This window comes from Podarcis filfolensis (genome assembly GCF_964270895.1).
Source record: "Podarcis filfolensis genome assembly, chromosome: 14".
Lineage (NCBI taxonomy): Eukaryota > Metazoa > Chordata > Lepidosauria > Squamata > Lacertidae > Podarcis > Podarcis filfolensis.
Window position 1 is genome coordinate 13,900,507 of NC_139616.1, and position 18,715 is coordinate 13,919,221.

At 43.8% G+C, this 18,715-nt stretch overlaps 1 protein-coding gene across 2 annotated transcripts in view; it reads left to right on the top strand.

Moving 5' to 3' along the window:
* The first annotated feature begins 691 nt into the window (after positions 1 to 691).
* Positions 692 to 18,715, top strand: part of SQOR (sulfide quinone oxidoreductase) — a 30,377-nt gene continuing 12,353 nt past the window's right edge. Inside the window, exons 1-4 of one of the 2 annotated variants that reach the window (XM_083586810.1) lie at positions 692 to 935; positions 11,255 to 11,506; positions 14,469 to 14,639; positions 16,016 to 16,069. In XM_083586810.1, coding sequence (XP_083442936.1) covers positions 11,273 to 11,506; positions 14,469 to 14,639; positions 16,016 to 16,069 — 459 coding nt within the window. In that variant the 5' untranslated portion in view covers positions 692 to 935; positions 11,255 to 11,272. Of the gene's footprint in view, positions 936 to 1,329; positions 1,385 to 11,254; positions 11,507 to 14,468; positions 14,640 to 16,015; positions 16,070 to 18,715 lie in introns of those variants that run through there. The other variant, XM_083586811.1, reaches the window with a different exon arrangement.

Below are 18,715 nucleotides of genomic sequence, written 5' to 3' on the forward strand. Positions count from 1 at the left end.
TAACTGCTGCCTCCCATGGGCGTAACTGGGGGGGGCAGGGAGGGCAGCTGCCCCTCTAAATCAAGTAAATCGTTACAAAATACTCTTATTTATTTATTTATCTATTTATTTTATACTTTTCAATTTTATACATTTCACTAATTCTACACATTTCACGGATTTTACCATCATTTTGACATTCAAAAGTTGACTTCCTTCCCCCTCTTTCTGCGGTTCCTTAAAATTATTTTTAATATCTTCTGCATATCCAAATTAACTTAGTTTGCTCATTTATTCATCTCCTATAAATATATACTCTTATAAAACTGCAGGTTATTGCAATAATCCTGCCAATGTTTTCATCTGCTTACAATTTATCTGTAAACATTCAACAAACCATTTCCATATATATATATATATTTCCATATATATATACATGGAAATATATATAGAGAGAGTTATCTAGATTTCTTATTCTTCCGGTCTCCTCCTTTAGCTGTGATTCCTGCTTTGCACCGGGTTGCCAGATGACCGCACGGGATCCCTTCCATTTCCACGATTCTACGCGAACTGTGTTAATTCCAATGGGCTTACTCTTGAGTAAAACTGAGTTGGGTACAACTTATTGCCAGCCAATAAAAGAGGGTGCGTGTGTTTACAGATAACTCCATGCAGTCCAGAGTCTAAAACCACCTAAGCGCACCGGCGTTTCTGGAGCGCCGAGAATTGATTGCGCAGGGAAACATCATGCCGGGGCGCAAGTGTGATCCGGAGAGGGAGCGGCGTTTGTTTGCCTTCAGCCCCGGCCTCCGCCCGGCCCCTCCGGACTCTTCCCTCTGATAGGCGAAAAAGCAGCTCTTGCGCAACAGGCGGGCGGAGGCTGCGCAGCCATCGGCCATCAGCCCTGAAATTAAGGAGAGCAGAACTTGGGAGGTCGGTTTCTCTCTCTCTGGCCGGTGAGTTTCCTTTCCTGGGGGGATCAGGGTTGAAGCTGCCTCTTTCTTTCTTTCTTTCTTTCTTTCTTTCTTTCTTTCTTTCTTTCTTTCTTTCTTCCTTCCTTCCAGCGTTCCTTTTCCCCCTCTGCGCTTTTAACAGCTGCGCCAGGTGGAAATTCAACCGGTGAAGCTCCGCCCGTCGCCAGATCATTTTTTTCCACCAGCAAAACTCCACCGGGGGAGTTTGAGGGGTTTGGAGGGAAATGAGGAGCAGCAGGGCAAGAGGATTTTCGGCTTGGGATCAGAGGTGGGGGGAACTGGGGCTCCCATCAAGCCCAGGCAGCAGGGCCACTGGTCAGGGATGATGGGAGTTCAGGAATAACTGGAATAACGGGAATAACTGGCTTCCTTCCTGACAAATGGGACAGAAGAGAGTGTTTCTGAGCATGTGGAGATTTGGCTGCAGCCCAGTAAGCTACTACATGGTGTTCACAGAGTAAAATAAAATCATATTCAATTTTATGAGATTTTGTTGGTTAATAGTTAATGAGAGCAATATTTCTCATGTATGGGGGGGGCGGGTTCGTTTCATTTTTGTTTTATTTCGGGGATGTGTGTATTTGACACAGCGAGGCTCCATGTTAGGAGAAGCTTTCTTTCCTGGGTGACTGGAAACGGTTGTGACTTCTAAGAGGCCACATTTTACCTGCAGTTTCACATCATTTGATATCTATTATTAGTATTGGTATTGGTATTAGTACAGTGGTACCTCGGGTTAAGAACTTAATTCCTTCCAAAAGTCCGTTCTTAACCTGAAACTGTTCTTAACCTGAAGCACCACTTTAGCTAATGGGGCCTCCGGTTGCCGCCGCGCCACCAAAACACGATTTCGGTTCTCATCCTGAAGCAAAGTTCTCAACCCAAGGTACTATTTCTGGGTTAGCGGAATCTGTAACCTGGAGCGTATGTAACCTGGAGCATCTGTAACCCGAGGTACCACTGTATTTGGGAAAAGAAAAAGGCTGCAGAGTCAACCCTACACAAATCCAGAGTGGAGTCCCTAAGACAGGTGGATGCTGCCTTGTACGCCAGTGTGGTGTAGTGGTTAAGAGCGGTGGACTCGTAATCTGGTGAACCGGGTTCGCGTCTCCGCTCCTCCACATGCAGCTGCTGGGTGACCTTGGGCTAGTCACACTTCTCTGAAGTCTCTCAGCCTCACTCACCTCACAGAGTGTTTGTTGTGGGGGAGGAAGGAAAAGGAGAATGTTAGCTCCTTTAGTGATAAAGCAGGATATCAAATCCAAACTCCTCCTCCTCCTCCTCCTCCTCCTCCTCCTCCTCCTCTTCTTCTTCTTCTTCTTCTTCTTCTTCTTCTTCTTCTTCTTCTTCTTCTTCTGGCAACTCCTTCAGCCAAGCTGGTACCAAACATATTGCTCTGTTTTCCTTTGAACCACATCAGTGAGGCTGAGAGGGGGGTCTTGTTGTCTGGGCAGCCCAGGATCTCCACACACTGCCCAGGCTTGCGCCCCGGGGAGGTCAGTTTGGGGCTCCCTACACCTACACAGCGGTTTGACTTCGCCCCTGGAGCAGCACTCTGTTGACTTTCGAGACCGACGGATGCCAACAAGATTGGTTTTTAGATTTGCAAAGTGCTTACTGGCCTCAAGCGGTATACAGTGGTACCTCTGGATATGCACACCTCTGTTTGCATATCCTTCAGAATGTGAACAAGGCAAACCCGCAAGTATTTTTCCGGCTTTTGCCCCGTGCGCATGCGCAGAAGCGCTCTACTGCACCGTGCACATGCGCAGAACAGGCACCTCCGGTTGCGAATTCCTCGGGATCCGACTGGAGCTCCGGAACGGATCACGCGCGCAACCAAAGGTACCACTGTACGAATAAATACAGAAATATTTACAGAAGCAAAGTTCTTAACCTGAGGTAATATTTCTGGCTTAGTGGAGTCTGTAACCTGAAGCGTATGTAACCTGAAGCGTATGTAACCTGAGGTACCACTGTAATGGGGAAGGCTGTGCTGCTTGAATTGCTGCCTTTACTACCCTTTTTAAAAAATAATAATAATAATATAGCATTCCTTTCAGAAAGTGGTGATAACCCTAGAAGTCAGTGTCTATTGACTTTTACAGTCAAATTGCATTGCACACCTTCCGAAAGAGCTGTAGCTTAGTGGCAGATTTGTGCTTTGTATAGGGAAGGTTCTGGGTTCAATTCCTGGCATCTCTCGTGAAAAGGATAAAGTGGCAGGTGATAGGATTGTTGCTGCCAGCCCGAGTAGGCACTGCTGGGCTTGATGGAGCCTGGTGCAAGGCACTTCCTCTGTAAGGAAATGTGTACAGGACTGCCGCTGAATGGTTTATTGAAGCCCCAGGGTGTGGCATGGATGCTAAATAAACAAACTTAGGACTGTTGGCCTTGGATAATCAAATATAAGCTTACATCAACTTCTGTTCTGCCCTTCCCTGCGGCAGGAAAAGCTTTTCTTGTGCAAGAAAAGGGCAGATAGGCAGCTTTTAGGAAAGGGGTGCGGGAACCTCAGCGCCCCGCGCCACTAGCCTCTATGGGTAAGACGCCCCTGCATATTTTGTTATGTGCAAATGGCTTTAGATACCTCCTAGGTCCATAAACTAGGGATGCGGGTGGCGCTGTGGGTTAAACCACAGAGCCTAGGACTTGCCGATCACAAGGTTGGCAGTTCGAATCCCCGCAATGGGGTGAGCTCCCGTCGCTCGGTCCCTGCTCCTGCCAACCTAGCAGTTCGAAAGCATGTCAAAGTGCAAGTAGATAAATAGGTACCGCTCCGGCGGGAAGGTAAACAGCGTTTCCGTGCGCTGCTCTGGTTCGCCAGAAGCGGCTTAGTCATGCTGGCCACATAAACCCGGAAGCTGTATACTGGCTCCCTTGGCCAGTAAAGCGAGGTGAGCGCCGCAACCCCAGAGTCGGCCACAACTGGACCTAATGGTCAGGGATACCTTTACCTATGTCCATAAAATACCACATAGCATATATTCAACACAAAAAACAGCAACAATTTGTTGTTGACAAAGGACAGCTGGACATATAAAGGGGCTGCATTACCTTCAGTAGCTTAGGGCCTCATCAAACCTAAATCCGGCCCTGACCGTGATCAACTCCCGCCCGAAACCTACGTCCCCACTGTCGAAGGATGTGTGGATCCAGAATTGGCCTCCACAGTCACTTACAGACTCACAGTTAAAACTATGTTTATGGAAGACAATCTTACTCGGCTACGAGTGATCGCCAAAGAAGTAGATGTAAGTTCAGGCTCGATGGCCTGGGTCTGCACTAAGAGGCAGCCGAGATGGTCCCCAATCCCTGCCAAATAGCTCCAGCCCCTAACAGGAGTCAACTTCAGCTCTGTATTGCTCAGTAGTAAATTGCAGCCTTTTGCTTACTTGGCATTGAGCTGGGCTGTATGTAGCATAAACAAGACCTTGGAGGACAACGTCTCTGCTTTACATCAAACATTCTCACCGTCCAGAAGACGCTTTTATATGTGTGTTTACCTGACCTCTGGCTGCTGTCTCTGCAGCCATAATTCTTCCAAACTAAACATATCACCATTATGGTCTGTAGGGGTGGGATGAACTAGAAGGCCAAGTTTTCCTGATTTTCACCATCTGTCTGCTATCGCATGTTGTGCCGTAGTGCAGAGCATAGGTTCTCCCTCACTCCAGTTTCATGCTGAGAAAAGGTGTTGTTGTTGTTGTTTAGTCGTTTAGTCGTGTCCGACTCTTTGTGACCCCATGGACCAGAGCACGCCAGGCACTCCTGTCTTCCACTGCCTCCCGCAGTTTGGTCAAACTCATGCTGGTAGCTCCGAGAACACTGTCCAACCATCTCGTCCTCTGTAGTCCCCTTCTCCTTGTGCCCTCCATCTTTCCCAACATCAGGGTCTTTTCCAAGGAGTCTTCTCTTCTCATGAGGTGGCCAAAGTATTAGAGCCTCAGCTTCAGGATCTGTCCTTCCAGTGAGCACTCAGGGCTGATTTCCTTCAGAATGGATAGGTTTGATCTTCTTGCAGTCCATGGGGCTCTCAAGAGTCTCCTCCAGCACCATACTTCAAAAGCATCAATTCTTCGGCGATCAGCCTTCTTGATGGTCCAGCTCTCACTTCCATACATCACTACTGGGAAATCCATAGCTTTAACTATACAGACCTTTGTTGGCAAGGTGATGTCTCTGCTTTTTAAGATGCTGTCTAGGTTTGTCATTGCTTTTCTCCCAAGAAGCAGGCGTCTTTTAATTTCGTGGCTGCTGTCACCATCAGTGATCATGGAGCCCAAGAAAGTAAAATCTCTCACTGCCTCCATTTCTTTCCCTTCTGTTTGCCAGGAGGTGATGGGACCAGTGGCCATGATCTTCGGGGTTTTTTATGTTGAGCTTCAGACCATATTTTGTGCTCTCCTCTTTCACCCTCATTAAAAGGTTCTTTAATTCCTCCTCACTTTCTGCCATCAAGGTTGTGTCATCTGCATATCTGAGGTTGTTGATATTTCTTCCAGCAATCTTAATTCCGGCTAGGGATTCATCCAGCCCAGCCTTTCGCATGATGAATTCTGCATATAAGTTAAATAAGCAGGGAGACAATATACAGCCTTGTCATACTCCTTTCCCAATTTTGAACCAATCAGTTGTTCCATATCCACCTGCTGGATTTTTGTCAAAAAGCAGCCAAGTAATTTTGGCATAACATTGGGACATCAGCTCCGCGCAAGGCATGACGTATAGGAGCAACAACTGGTAAAAGATAGCCGTAATATTTTACAAGGACAGGAAGAAACAATATGGACAGAATAAATGTCACACACAGGAAGAACAAGGATACAGTATGAGATCTTCACTTGTAGACTTATAAACCATTTAATGTGTCACCACGAAAAGAAGTTATAAATATTGCAGCTGTTGTATAAGGGATTACTATGATGACTGGAATGTAATTGAGATCAATAAGATTTTGGAATGCAGAAATAAAGCAAATTGTCAAACCATAAATTCTAGGATGCTGGAGGGGGGGCATCTAAATTATATAATTTGGTGTTTGAATGATTGATATTAGGAACTGTATTATAATTTAATTTAAAAAAATTCTTTCCTGTAGCACCTTAGAGACCAACTAAGTTTGTTCTTGGTACGAGCTCTCATGTGCATGCACACAAAAGCTCATACCAAGAACAAACTTAGTTAGTCTCTAAGGTGCTACTGGAAGGAATTTCTTTATTATTTTGTTTCGACTACGGCAGACCAGCATGGCTACCTACCTGTAACTTGTATTATAATTTGACATTGATATAATGAGGCTATGATTGGATTATTGTAATTGAAAACTAATAAAAATTATTACCAAAAAAAAGCAGCCAAGTAGAATAAGTCCGTTCAAGTTTCTAGTCCACAAGATGCTGCTGGCAGTGGACAGCATTTTGCACTCTATAAAATCCAGGTGGGCATCAGATGTTTTCTCTGTTGCAATCACTCTTGGGACAGCTGCTCTTGGGTCTACTGAACTGTTGCACACAGAGGACTGTGGGGATTATATTGCGTGCTTTGCACCACTTTTTTACAATTTGAAGGAAGCTGCTGTTTAATCATTAAGCCACAGAGCCTGGTGGAGAAACTTGCAGTCATCCCCTTTTCACTGAGCACGAGTTTGATAGCAAGAGCTTTATTTACAGGGCAATGATGGAGATATGGAGCATATGCTGTTGGTTTATACGTTTATGCTACCACTGCCAAAAGGGGAGAAAGGATTGTGCTTTTATTGCTGTCTAACTATAAAACTAGTGCAAAAGTTAATTTTAATTCTTGACCTTCGAACAGCGAGTCCAGCCATAGTTTTATACCCTCTAACACAGTGGTCTCCCTTTTGGGGGGACCACTTTAAAATCACTGAGAAGTCTCAGCAGACCACCTAATAATAATAATAAAAAAATGTGTGTGCATTCTGCAAATCAAAGCACATACAAAGCACTTGGTTTCCCATAACCATGGCCTTGCTGTTCTAATGAGATGGGTGAAGAAAAGTAAAATATATATATTTTCCATCAGCGAGCGGCATCCATGTTCAAATCAGCACCCAGCCAAAGGACATTTCCCCTCTGTTCAGTAATCTGGTCAAAATGGCTTCAGTCTCATAGAATCATAGAATTGTAGAGTTGGAAAGGACCTTGAGCCTCATCTAGTCAATCCCCCTGCAATGCGGGATTTATTTATTTTTTAATTTATTTGATTTCACAAGTATTAAATTATAAACAATACAACCATACACATCTACATTTAAAGATTCCTTCGAATCTCTAGACTTCCCACCTTTCCTTCCATGGGTCCTATTATTAACCTTTTCTACTGCATATTTTCCAACAGTCCATATTTTAAGTCACTCCATTTTGTCCATAATATTTACTACATTATAAGTGTTATTGCAATCCTGCTAATGTTTTCATCCAAGATAAATTATAATTTTTTCCAATTCTTTTTGAAGTTTTGGTCTTCATGGTTCCTGAGCTCTCTGGTCAGTTTCGCCATTTCGGTGTAGTCCAATAGTTTAATTTGCCATTCTTCCCTGGTAGGGACTTTATCATCTTTCCATCTCTGGGCTAGTATCATCCGTGTGGCTGTTGTCACATACATAAAACGTCTTTTCTTCTCCTTTGGAATATCAGCACCTACAATTCCTAATAGAAAAGCCTCTGGTTATTGTTTTTTAAAATAAAAGTTAGTTTAGACATTAATTTCAACTCATTATATATCATTTCCCAGAATGCTTTTTTTAACCTTACACTTCCACCACATATGGTAAGAGGTGCCTTCTTTTCTTTACGTATCCAGCAGATATTTGTACCTGTCTTATACATTTTTGCTAGTTTACTAGGTGTCAAATACCATCTGCACATCATTTTCATTTCTTTCACTGTACAGCATGCCAAAAAATGTAAGTCAGTTTTCCATAACCTTTCCCAATCTGAAAATTGGATCCCTCGCCCAGCCCCAACCCTGGTTTAAATGCATAGATTTGCTGCCATTCCATTAAGTTTGGCTCATTAGTGCTGCTAAAGTTGTTTATTTTGCGGCTTATCCAGAATTGATCCGAACTAATGGCCTCTTAAACATCGCGCTGGGTTTTTCCAGCAAAAACAACACAATCTACTTCCTTCATCCGATACAACTAATGAAGCCGACTGCAGTCCACAAAAGCTTCAGGCATAATAAATTTGGGGAGCCTTTAAGGTGCCACAACTCTTGTTTTAGCCACCAGATAGTCTCTTTGCCCCCAACTTTTAAGGGATTAAATTCAGGAGGGTGGATGCGAGGTGGCAAAAGATCTCTTTGCAAAGCCTGGGTCTGGAAAGGAGAAGGAAACAGTTGAAAGAGCTGAGTCATTTGTCCTGAGTACAACATGAGCGCTCTGTGTATATCAAATATAGCAGCCTTGCGAAATTTCACTGAACGTCATCCACTTTCCCCAACTTCCTCCTGTCAGGAGAAGTCAAGGGAAAATAGAATAATAGGGAGCAACTCCCCGGGAGGAAAAGTTTCGACATTCGGGACTTTTTAGTTTAGAAAAAGATGAGTAAAGGAGGGGGAATGCGACAGAAGTGTATAAAATTATGTTCACATGTGGGGATGGAAATACGTACATTTGGGGGGTGGGGAGGGTGTTTAAGGAGATAACATAAATCACTGGGTTAAAGCTGACCAAAAGTCCAGAGGTAGCATTATGGGTGGTGCTGTGGGTTAAACCACAGAGACTAGCACTTGCCGATCAGAAGGTCGGCGGTTCGAATCCCCGCAATGGGGTGAGCTCCTGTTGCTCGGTCTCAGCTCCTGCCCACCTAGCAGTTCGAAAGCACGTCAAAGTGCAAGTAGATAAATAGGTACCGCTCCGGCGGGAAGGTAAACGGTGTTTCCATGCGCTGCTCTGGTTCGCCAGAAGCGGCTTAGTCATGCTGGCCACATGACCTGGAAGCTGTACGCCGGCTCCTCGGCCAGTAAAGCGAGATGAGCGCTGCAACCCCAGAGTCGGTCACGACTGGACCTAATGGTCAGGGGTCCCTTTACCTTAGCATTATTATCAATTTATGATGGGGTGGAAGGTTCGCAGGCTAGGAAGGACCTGCTTACAAATTTATTGGCAGCTGCACAAATTATTATAGCTAGGAAGTGGAAGGGGCAAGCAGAATACAAAATGGAAGAATGGTATAAAGAGGTGTGGGATATAGCTATTAACGATAAATTAACACGTGCCATTAAGGTAAGATGGGGAAGATGCAGGAGAAATGATTTTGAGGAGAATTTGTAGAATTCACCAGGATTTGGGTGATGGTGGAGGAACTGCTGAAAGTGGTATGATGCTGCTTTAAATGTGTGGTGCTTTCTAGTACCAGAGAAGAATGGCAAACTAAGCTGTTGGACTACGCTGAAATGGCAAAACTGACCGGAAGGCTCAGGAGCCAAGAAGGCAAAAACTTCAAGAAAGAATGAGGGGAAATATATAATTTATTTAGGAGACCACTGTAAGCAGATGAAAACATTAGCAGGATTTTAATAACACTTGTAATGTAACAAATAATGTGGACACATACAAAATATAGATTATAAAATAATACGCAGTTGAAAATGTTGACAATGGGAACCATGGAGGGGAGGGCAGGAAGTCTGGAGCTTCAGAGAAATCTCTAAATATGGATATGGATATGGTATTGTTATAAATCTACACTTGTAAAATCAAATAAAAATTATTTCAAAAATAAATAAATGTGTAGTGCTTATTCTGAAAGAATCCTGGGAAATGTAGTTCACCTTTCATAGCGTTAGAATGCCCAATCCACTTAACAAACTACACTTCCCAGGATTCTTTGGGGGGAAGCCGTGGCTCTTAAAGTGGTACAAGGATTCTTTAAAGCAGCCTTTCTCAACCTGTGGGTCCCCAGATGTTGTTGAACTACAACTCCCATCACCCCTAACTAGCAAGGCCAGAGCTCAGGGATGATGGGAGTTGTAGTCCAACAACATCTGGGGACCCACAGGTTGAGAACCACTGCTTTAAAGGGACACTGTGGATGTGACCTTTGACACGGCACCTGAGTATTCCAGGTTATCAGCATCTGTTTGTATAGCGCCTTCGGGCAGCTCGCACTCATGGCTCTACCCACAGAACCTGTGATAGGAGCGGTACCTGTCAGGCTTCAGGGAATTGGCTTCCCTGCAACGCGCTCTACGTGGGGCTATCTTTGAAGGTGACCCGGAAACTGCAGTTAATCCAGAATGCGGCAGCTAGACTGGTGACTGGGAGTGGCCACCGGGACCACATAACACCGGTTCTGAGAGATCTGCATTGGCTCCCAGTACGTTTCCGTGCACAATTCAAAGTGTTGGTGCTGACTTTTAAAGCCCTAAACGGCCTTGGCCCAGTATACCTGAAGGAGCGTCTCCACCCCCATCGTTCAGCCCGGACACTGAGGTCCAGCATCGAGGGCCTTCTGGCGGTTCCCTCATTGCGAGAAGTGAGGTTACAGGGAACCAGGAAGAGGGCCTTCTCAAGAGTGGTGCCCATGTGGAACACCCTCCCTTTAGATGTGAAGGTAATAAGCCCTTTGCTAAATAATAATAATAATAATAATAATAATAATAATAATAATAATAATAATTTATTTATACCCCGCCCATCTGGCTGGGTTTCCCCAGCCACTTTGGGTGGCTTCCAACAAAATATTAAAATACAATGGTCTGTTAAACATTAAAAGCTTCCCTAAACAGGGCTGCCTTCAGATGTCTTCTAAAAGTCTGGTAGTTGTTTTTCTCTTTGACATCTGGTGGGAGGGCGTTCCACAGGGCGGGTGCCACTACCGAGAAGGCCCTCTGCGTGGTTCCCTGTAACTTGGCTTCTCGCAGCGAGGGAACTGCCAGAAGGCCATTGGCGCTGGACCTCAGTGTCCGGGCTGAATGATGGGGGTGGAGATGCTCCTTCAGGTATACTGGACCAAGGCGATTTAGGGCTTTAAAGGTCAGCACCAACACTTTGAATTGTGCTCGGAAACGTACTGGGAGCCAGTGTAGGTCTTTCAAGACTGGTGTTGAAAGTGGTGCTTCAGGTTAAGAACAGTTTCAGGTTAAGAACGGACCTCTGGAACGAATTAAATACTTAACCCGAGGTACCACTGTACTGTCTTCCTGCTCCTAGGAAGATTCAGGATCAGGATCAAGAGGAATGCAGCCCTCCTCAGCATGATCCCTGACGGTACCCAAACAGTAACGTAAACCAACGTTCCTTTTCACCGCTCACATCTCTCCTTATCGCTTCGCAGATTTGAGGCTGGCCCAAGATGGCAACAGTTGGATTCATGTCTTCGTGTGCCGGTGTGCGTCCCAGGGCGCCTTTGATGAGGCAGGGGGTTCAGAAAATGAGATCGTCCCAGTTCCACACCACAGCCAGGTCTGCTTCGAAGGATTACTACGAGGTGCTTGTGCTAGGAGGAGGCACCGGTGGAGTCTCCATGAGTGCACGGATGAAGCGAAAAGTCGGAGCTGGCAATGTGGCGGTTGTTGAGCCCAGTGAGGTAAAAATGTGGCTCTCCCTCTTCTCCTGCCTCCATCCCAGTGGGCAGCAAGTTCCTAATATTAATAGTTACCTCCCATGCATCGCATTCCTCTCCCACAGTTATTCCGGACAGAATAATCTTGAGAAGTTCTCTCTCACAACTGAGCAGGGGCGGGGTGTATATAAATTTGCTAAATAAAACCAATGTGCATAATTTCAATTAGGTGGTGCTAGGTCTGCTGGGACGCGGGTGGCGCTGTGGGTTAAACCACTGAGCCTGGGGCTTGCCTATCAGAAGGTCGGCGGTTCGAATCCCTGCAACAGGGTGAGCTCCCGTTGCTCGGTCCCTGCTCCTGCCAATCTAGTGGTTCGAAAGCACGTCAAAGTGCGAGTAGATAAATAGGTACCACTCCGGCGGGAAGGTAAACGGCGTTTCCGTGCGCTGCTCTGCTTCGCCAGAAGCGACTTAGTCATGCTGGCCACATGACTGTATGCTGTATGCCGGCTCCCTCGGCCAATAAAGCGAGATGAGCACCGCAACCCCAGAGTCGTCCGCGACTGGACCTAACGGTCAGGGGTCCCTTTACCTTTACCCTTTAGGTCTGCTGGCAGAGAAATTTACTGTTCGAAGTTTGTAAGCCTCGTTTAAATTAAAAGAAGAACACTATAATTTATTTAGGAGACCACTGTAAGCAGATGAGAACATTAGCAGGATTCTAATAACACTTGTAGTGTAACAAATACGATGGACAATATGGACAGATATAAAATATAGACAATGAAATAAAATACAGTTGGAAATGTTGACAATAGGACCCATGCCTGGGATGGGGGGGGAGTCTCGAGATTCAGAGAAATCTCTATATACGGATATGTATTTGGTATTGTTATAATTTTTCTTTTGTAAAATCAAATAAAAATGATTTAAAATTTTTAAAGAACAACACTCCATGGCAGGACTTTAAGCAAGCAATCAGAGAGAGTCACCCTCAGATCATTTTTGCCTGAGACAAGATGTTCTCCTGTTAAACAGGATAGGATTGAATGCTGCTCACCCACGTATAAATTGTCTCAGTTTTGGCCTTCATTTTTGATACTTAGGGGGCTGCAACATTCCTGTCTTTTTGCATTGCATCTAGAACAGCAAATTCTTCTTGACCTGGAAAGATCACTCACCGGGCAGGATGTGGGTTGCTGTTCTAATCTAGAAATAGAACATCCAGGACTTGGGCTGAGTTTACGCATTTTGAAATATTAAAATTTGTCGCCAGGTGGTGAACATAATCTGCAGCTGCCCTATATGGAGTCGGAGCACGCATTCAGCTGTAGGCTAGGGAGAAGGGAGACATTTGATTCAGTACACTTTTAAAGACAAATCATTGTAACTCGCACCATGTGAGAACCAAAACGCAGCAATCCATCAGAATTTGCACTTCTCTGAATTTTGCTGTGCTGTTCTCCAGCCATGTATTGTGTACAAAACTACATATAGTGGTACCTCGGGTTACATACACTTCAGGTTACATACGCTTCAGGTTACAGACTCCGCTAAGCCAGAAATAGTACCTCGGCTTAGGAAATTTGCTTCAGAATGAGAACAGAAATCGTGCTCCGGCGGTGCAGCGGCAGCAGGAGGCCCCATTAGCTAAAGTGGTGCTTCAGGTTAAGAACAGTTTCAGGTTAAGAACGGACCTCCGGAACGAATTAAGTTCTTAACCTGAGGTACCACTGTACATTAGAATAAAGCATGTATAAAAAATGCCCATACAGTGGACGCTTGGGTTGCGAACGTGATCCGTGTGGGAAGCAGGTTCACAACCCACAGTGCCGTGTCTGCGCAAGTGCGGGTTGTGATTTGGTCTTCTGCGCATGCACAAAGCATGATTTATCATTTATGTGCAAGCACCAAAACCCAGAAGTAACCCATTCTGGTACTTCCGGGTTCATCGTGGTGCGCAACCCGAAATCATGCAACCCAAAGCGTCTGTAATCCGAGATATGACAGTATTAGTGAAAATAACATGAGGGGAATTTGCTTTGCAAAAATTTATAATGGGCAAAGTTGCATACAAATGTATATCTTAGGATAAATTCACATTGAATGCTGCTGAATTTTTATAAGGACCTAAGAAACATAATTTGCAGTGTAGAAATGTGGAAAAATGAGAAATAGAGAGGAACAAAAATTGACAGATTTCCGCATTCCTACTGTAACCCCGTATTGTTTATTCTGAGCCGTGGGCTGCTAAAGACAGGTGTTCACTAGCCCCCATACTAAAGATTATTAATTGGAGATGTTACAATTTAAGGACTGAGGTACAGATGCTCCTTTCTTATCACACCTGCTTAACTGACTTTTGAAAGAAGTCCCTCCAGTGCTCAGGCTATGTGGCTTCTGCTCCTGTTTTTCAGAAGCACTATTTTATTTTTTATTTCTTTTATTATAATTTTTATTAGTTTTTTTAACATGTCATTTTCAACAGTAATTAAACATACTTTTACATCTTATTCAAATTTTTGACTTCCATCAATCCTGTCTGAAAATTTTCCAGTCTAATTTCTCAGTATGCATTTCTTATCTTCCCTATTACATTTCAAACTCATAACCAATATCTCTATCTTTTTCTACTTTGTAACACTTGTATATTTCTCCTTACAAAACTTCTTGTAGTCCTACTAGCGTAATTTGTTGATTACAGTTGCTCTTCAAATAATTCAGATACTTCTTCCAATCTTCTGTAAATCTCTGGTTCCGCAGGTTTCGAATCCTTCCTGTCATTTTGTCCAATTCTGCATAGCCCATTAATTTCGTCTGCCATTCTTCTTTCATCGGAATTTCTTCTTGTTTCCATTTCTGGGCTAACAACACCCTTATCGCAGTTGTTGCATATAAAAACAATTTAACATCATGCCTATTAATGTCCTGACCTATAATACCAAGTAAAAATGCTTCTGGTTTTTTAAAAAATGTATATTTTCAGAAGCACTATTATCAGCCACTCTGGACTTTGGTTGGGGCAGGAGCAAAACCACTGGCACCTTGTTCCCGTCCAACGGCAAGTGTGATTCCTTCTGGTGTAAAGTGGATCCAATCCAGAGTTCAGAAGCTGGATCCAGACAAGAACTGTGTCCATCTGGAGAACAACCAAAAGGTAAGCTCTCAGCTGCCTCTTCATTTAATCCTCGTTACTACAAAAACTGAAGCTCCGAACTTTACGGAAACTTGTCACCTTGATGGAGAACATTGGAAACTTGGGCTAGAGACAAGAAGAAGAAGAAGAAGAAGAAGAAGAAGAAGAAGAAGAAGAAGAAGAGGAGGAGGAGTTTGGATTTGATATCCCGCTTTATCATTACCCTAAGGAGTCTCAAAGCGGCTCACAATCTCCTTTCCCTTCCTCCCCCACAACACTCTGTGAGGTGAGTGGGGCTGAGAGACTTCAGAGAAGTGTGACTAGCCCAAGGTCACCCAGCAGCTGCATGTGGAGGAGCAGGGAAGCGAACCCGGTTCCCCAGATTACGAGTCCACCGCTCCTAACCACTACACCACACTGACAAGCAGTTGCATCCAGTATTAGCCCTGCTCACAGTAGACTCATTGAAACGGATGAACATCACAAATTAATTTGGAGATGCTATTTAACAGCAGTCAGATTAAATCAAATAAACAAGGAATATTCGGTGTTATGTTGGAGGCGATGCCAGGAAACAGGGAATTGTGTTCACATGTGGTGGAGGTGTAAAGACGTACAATTATTTTTTGTAAAGGGTGTTTAAGGAGATAACAGAAACCACTGGGTTAAAGCTGACCAAAAGTCCAGAGGTAGCATTATTATCGATTTACGATGGGGTGGAAGGTTCGCAGGCTAGGAAGGTCCTGCTCACAAATTATTGACAGCTGCACAAATTATTATAGCTAGGAAGTGGAAGGGGCAAGCAGAATACAAAATGGAAGAATGGTATAAAGAGGTGTGGGATATAGCTATTAACGATAAATTAACATGTGCCATTAAGGTAAGACGGGGAAGATGCAGGAGAAATTATTTTGAGGATAATTTATAGAATTTATACTATTAAAAGGGAAAGGGGTCAAACCATCGCAAGAGGTGTAGAAATTTTGGGAGGTTGCTTAGTTACAATGGAATGGTCTCGGGGGTGGGGTGCACATTTTATTCTTATTTATTTATGATTATTACTTTGTCACAAAGAAAAAGTAAAAGAAAGAAACTGATGAACATGGCTAACTTAGCTCCATTTATTTCAATGGGCCTACTCTGATCAGGAGTTGGGTACAAGCCATTGCTTCCAGACGGGGTGTCGTAGGAGATTCTACAATCACCTTGTGTGATTGTTTTGAAGCTGCAATACTAGACATACATTGACCTGGGAGCAAGTCCCATTCAACTTAATAAGGCTTACATGTGAGTAGACATCCACAGGGTTAATGGTCAATGAAGCTTGTGAAAAGACAGCTTTGTAGCATAGATTGGCAAAGATGCTCAATGTAATGAATGACTTTCTTATATTACAGATATCTTACAAGTATTTGATCATCGCCCTTGGGCTCCAGCTACATTTTGAAAAGGTATTTTTTTTTATTTTAAAAAAGTCTCTGTTGGTAAAAACTCTGGTGTGAAGCAGGATACAAAGAGTTACTTTGGGCATCATTTTACTGCCCGTTCTGCATTGTCTTATGCAGCGCCGCTTCTGTTCTGCTGCAATCTTGCCGCAAATTGCATTATTCAACTTAATAATAATAATAATAATAATAATAATAATAATAATAATAATATATTATTTATACCCCGCCCATCTGGCTGGGCTTCCCCAGCCACTCTGGGCGGCTTCCCAAAAAATATTAAAATACTGTAATGCATCAAACATTAAAAGCTTCCCTAAACAGGGCTGCCTTCAGGTGTCTTCTAAAAGTCTGGTAGTTGTTGTTCTCTTTGACATCTGGTGGGAGGGCATTCCACAGGGAGGGCGCCACTACCGAGAAGGCCCTCTGCCTGGTTCCCTGTAACTTGGCTTTTCGCAGTGAGCCGTCCGCTGTGGTGAAATGACATAGCTTATGTAATGTTTGCAAGTGGTCCCAAAATTATGTCATTACATTGTTGTTTTGTTAATAATAATAATAATAATAATAATAATAATAATTCATTCCCCGCCCATCTGGCTGGGTTTCCCCAACCACTCTGGGCGTCTGCCAACAGAATATTAATAATAAAAATAAAAAAGCAAGAATCTGTGGCAGTTATATTCCAAAACATCAACAGTCCACCAGGTTGGAGAAAGCTGCTGCTGCCCAGTGCCCACTTACCAGAGAGTAAGCCCCACTGAAATGCACTCCGGTGCTCTGAAAATTCACTTTCTGATTCTGGAGAGTCAAATTGCCTTAAAAGAAGGCCGAGCCTTCCCCGCTGGCTGGTTTCTAAATGTTTCTGCTGGAAAAACTAACACCAATGAAAAATCATGTTTTGGTTTTTCCTTGAGACATTATATTGTTTCCCAAAACTGGCCGGGGGGTGGACGGACCAAAAATTCATCCCTGGAAGGCATTTCAGTCTGGAAAACGTTGCAGTTATTTGCATGCAGGTGTGGAGCCAATGTGCACTTAGAATACCGTATTTTTCCGTCTATAACACGCCCCCTTGTATAAGACAACGCCTATTTGGGGGGATTCCAAATTAAGAAAATGGGGAAGGGGGTTCCCAGATTTTTTGAGCTTTTTGGGGGGGGTTGCCATAAATCGCTCACCCGCCTGACCAACGCTGACAATCGCATGCGTCGCCAAAGCCACAAATCGCCTAACCGTTCGCCGCAAGCAGCCGCCAATCACCCACCCAATTGCCGCAGTGGCTGAAACCAATCGCCCGTCCCCACTCTGCACTATCCGTGTATAAGACGATCCCCAATTTTTAACATTATTTTACAATAGAAAAACAACATCTTGTACATGGAAAACTACGGTATCCACAATCCAACACAGAGTTTAATGCACTTTGAATACCACCGATTTCAATGGTTTTAAGTGTACTAGAATCTGTGATGGGCTGGGGCCAGGATGTTCAGGGTCTGGGTGCTGTGAGGAAACTATTTTTTAATTGGGAGTGTGTGCATGCAGACTGTTTGTTCCAGATGGTGATCATGACAAGACAAGTTGCATGTACAGTGGTACCTCGGGTTAAGTACTTAATTCGTTCTGGAGGTTCGTTCTTAACCTGAAACTGTGCTTAACCTGAAGCATCACTTTAGCTAATGGGGCCTCCTGCTGCCGCCGCGCCGCTGGAGCACGATTTCTGTTCTTATCCTGATGCAAAGTTCTTAACCTGAAGCACTATTTCTGGGTTAGCGGAGTCTGTAACCTGAAGCGTATGTAACCTGAAGCGTATGTAACCTGAAGTGTATGTAACCCGAGGTACCACTGTATTTCCTGAAGGCTAACAGAGAAGGCCTGCAGGGGCCCTCTGGTGGTCTATCTTAAGAAGTTGAATATATCTGAAGGTCTAGCACTCGCTTCATGCATGGGATCAGTGGGAGAATGAATGAACTTTTCTTCAAATCGGAGAATACTCACAGTGCATGTTAGAATATGACAGTTAATGGTGGAATTTTGGACATGTTTAGAAGTACATCCAGAATCGAATTTCATTTCCCTCATCAACAATACAACCTCTTTTATTTAAAAAATAGAAACAAGTCAATTGCTCTCTGTTTCAGACTGCTCATGTTATGTGGAGGAAGGCTTCTTTAACTTACGCATGTGCAGGTTTTTAAAAATCTTTATTGAAAGTTCAAAAAGTACATGACTATATGGGCACCAAACATGGTGAGACACAAACAAAAAAGAGAAAAGGACAAAGAGAAACAGAACCCGAGAAACAGAAGGGAAAACAAAGGGGGGCGGGGGAACCCCCAAAATTGTATATTTTACGAGGCTGCTATTGTACTTTACCAGATCTTAACCTATTACAGTATTTGTAAGAATGGATTCCAAATATCATTGAATTTGTCCATGGAAAGTCTGCGTTTATATGCAAGTTATTCATATGTTGCAAGTTTGTATAAGTCTTCAATCCAATCGTAGAAGGGAGCCGCATTTTTATTTTCCCAGTTCATCAGGATCAGTCTTTTTGCTGTGGTAAGGGCACCGAGAGTCCACCCATGTTGTCCTTTTGTAAGGTTCCATGTGCTGGGTATATAATTCAAGAGGATATTTTGCTCTGTACAT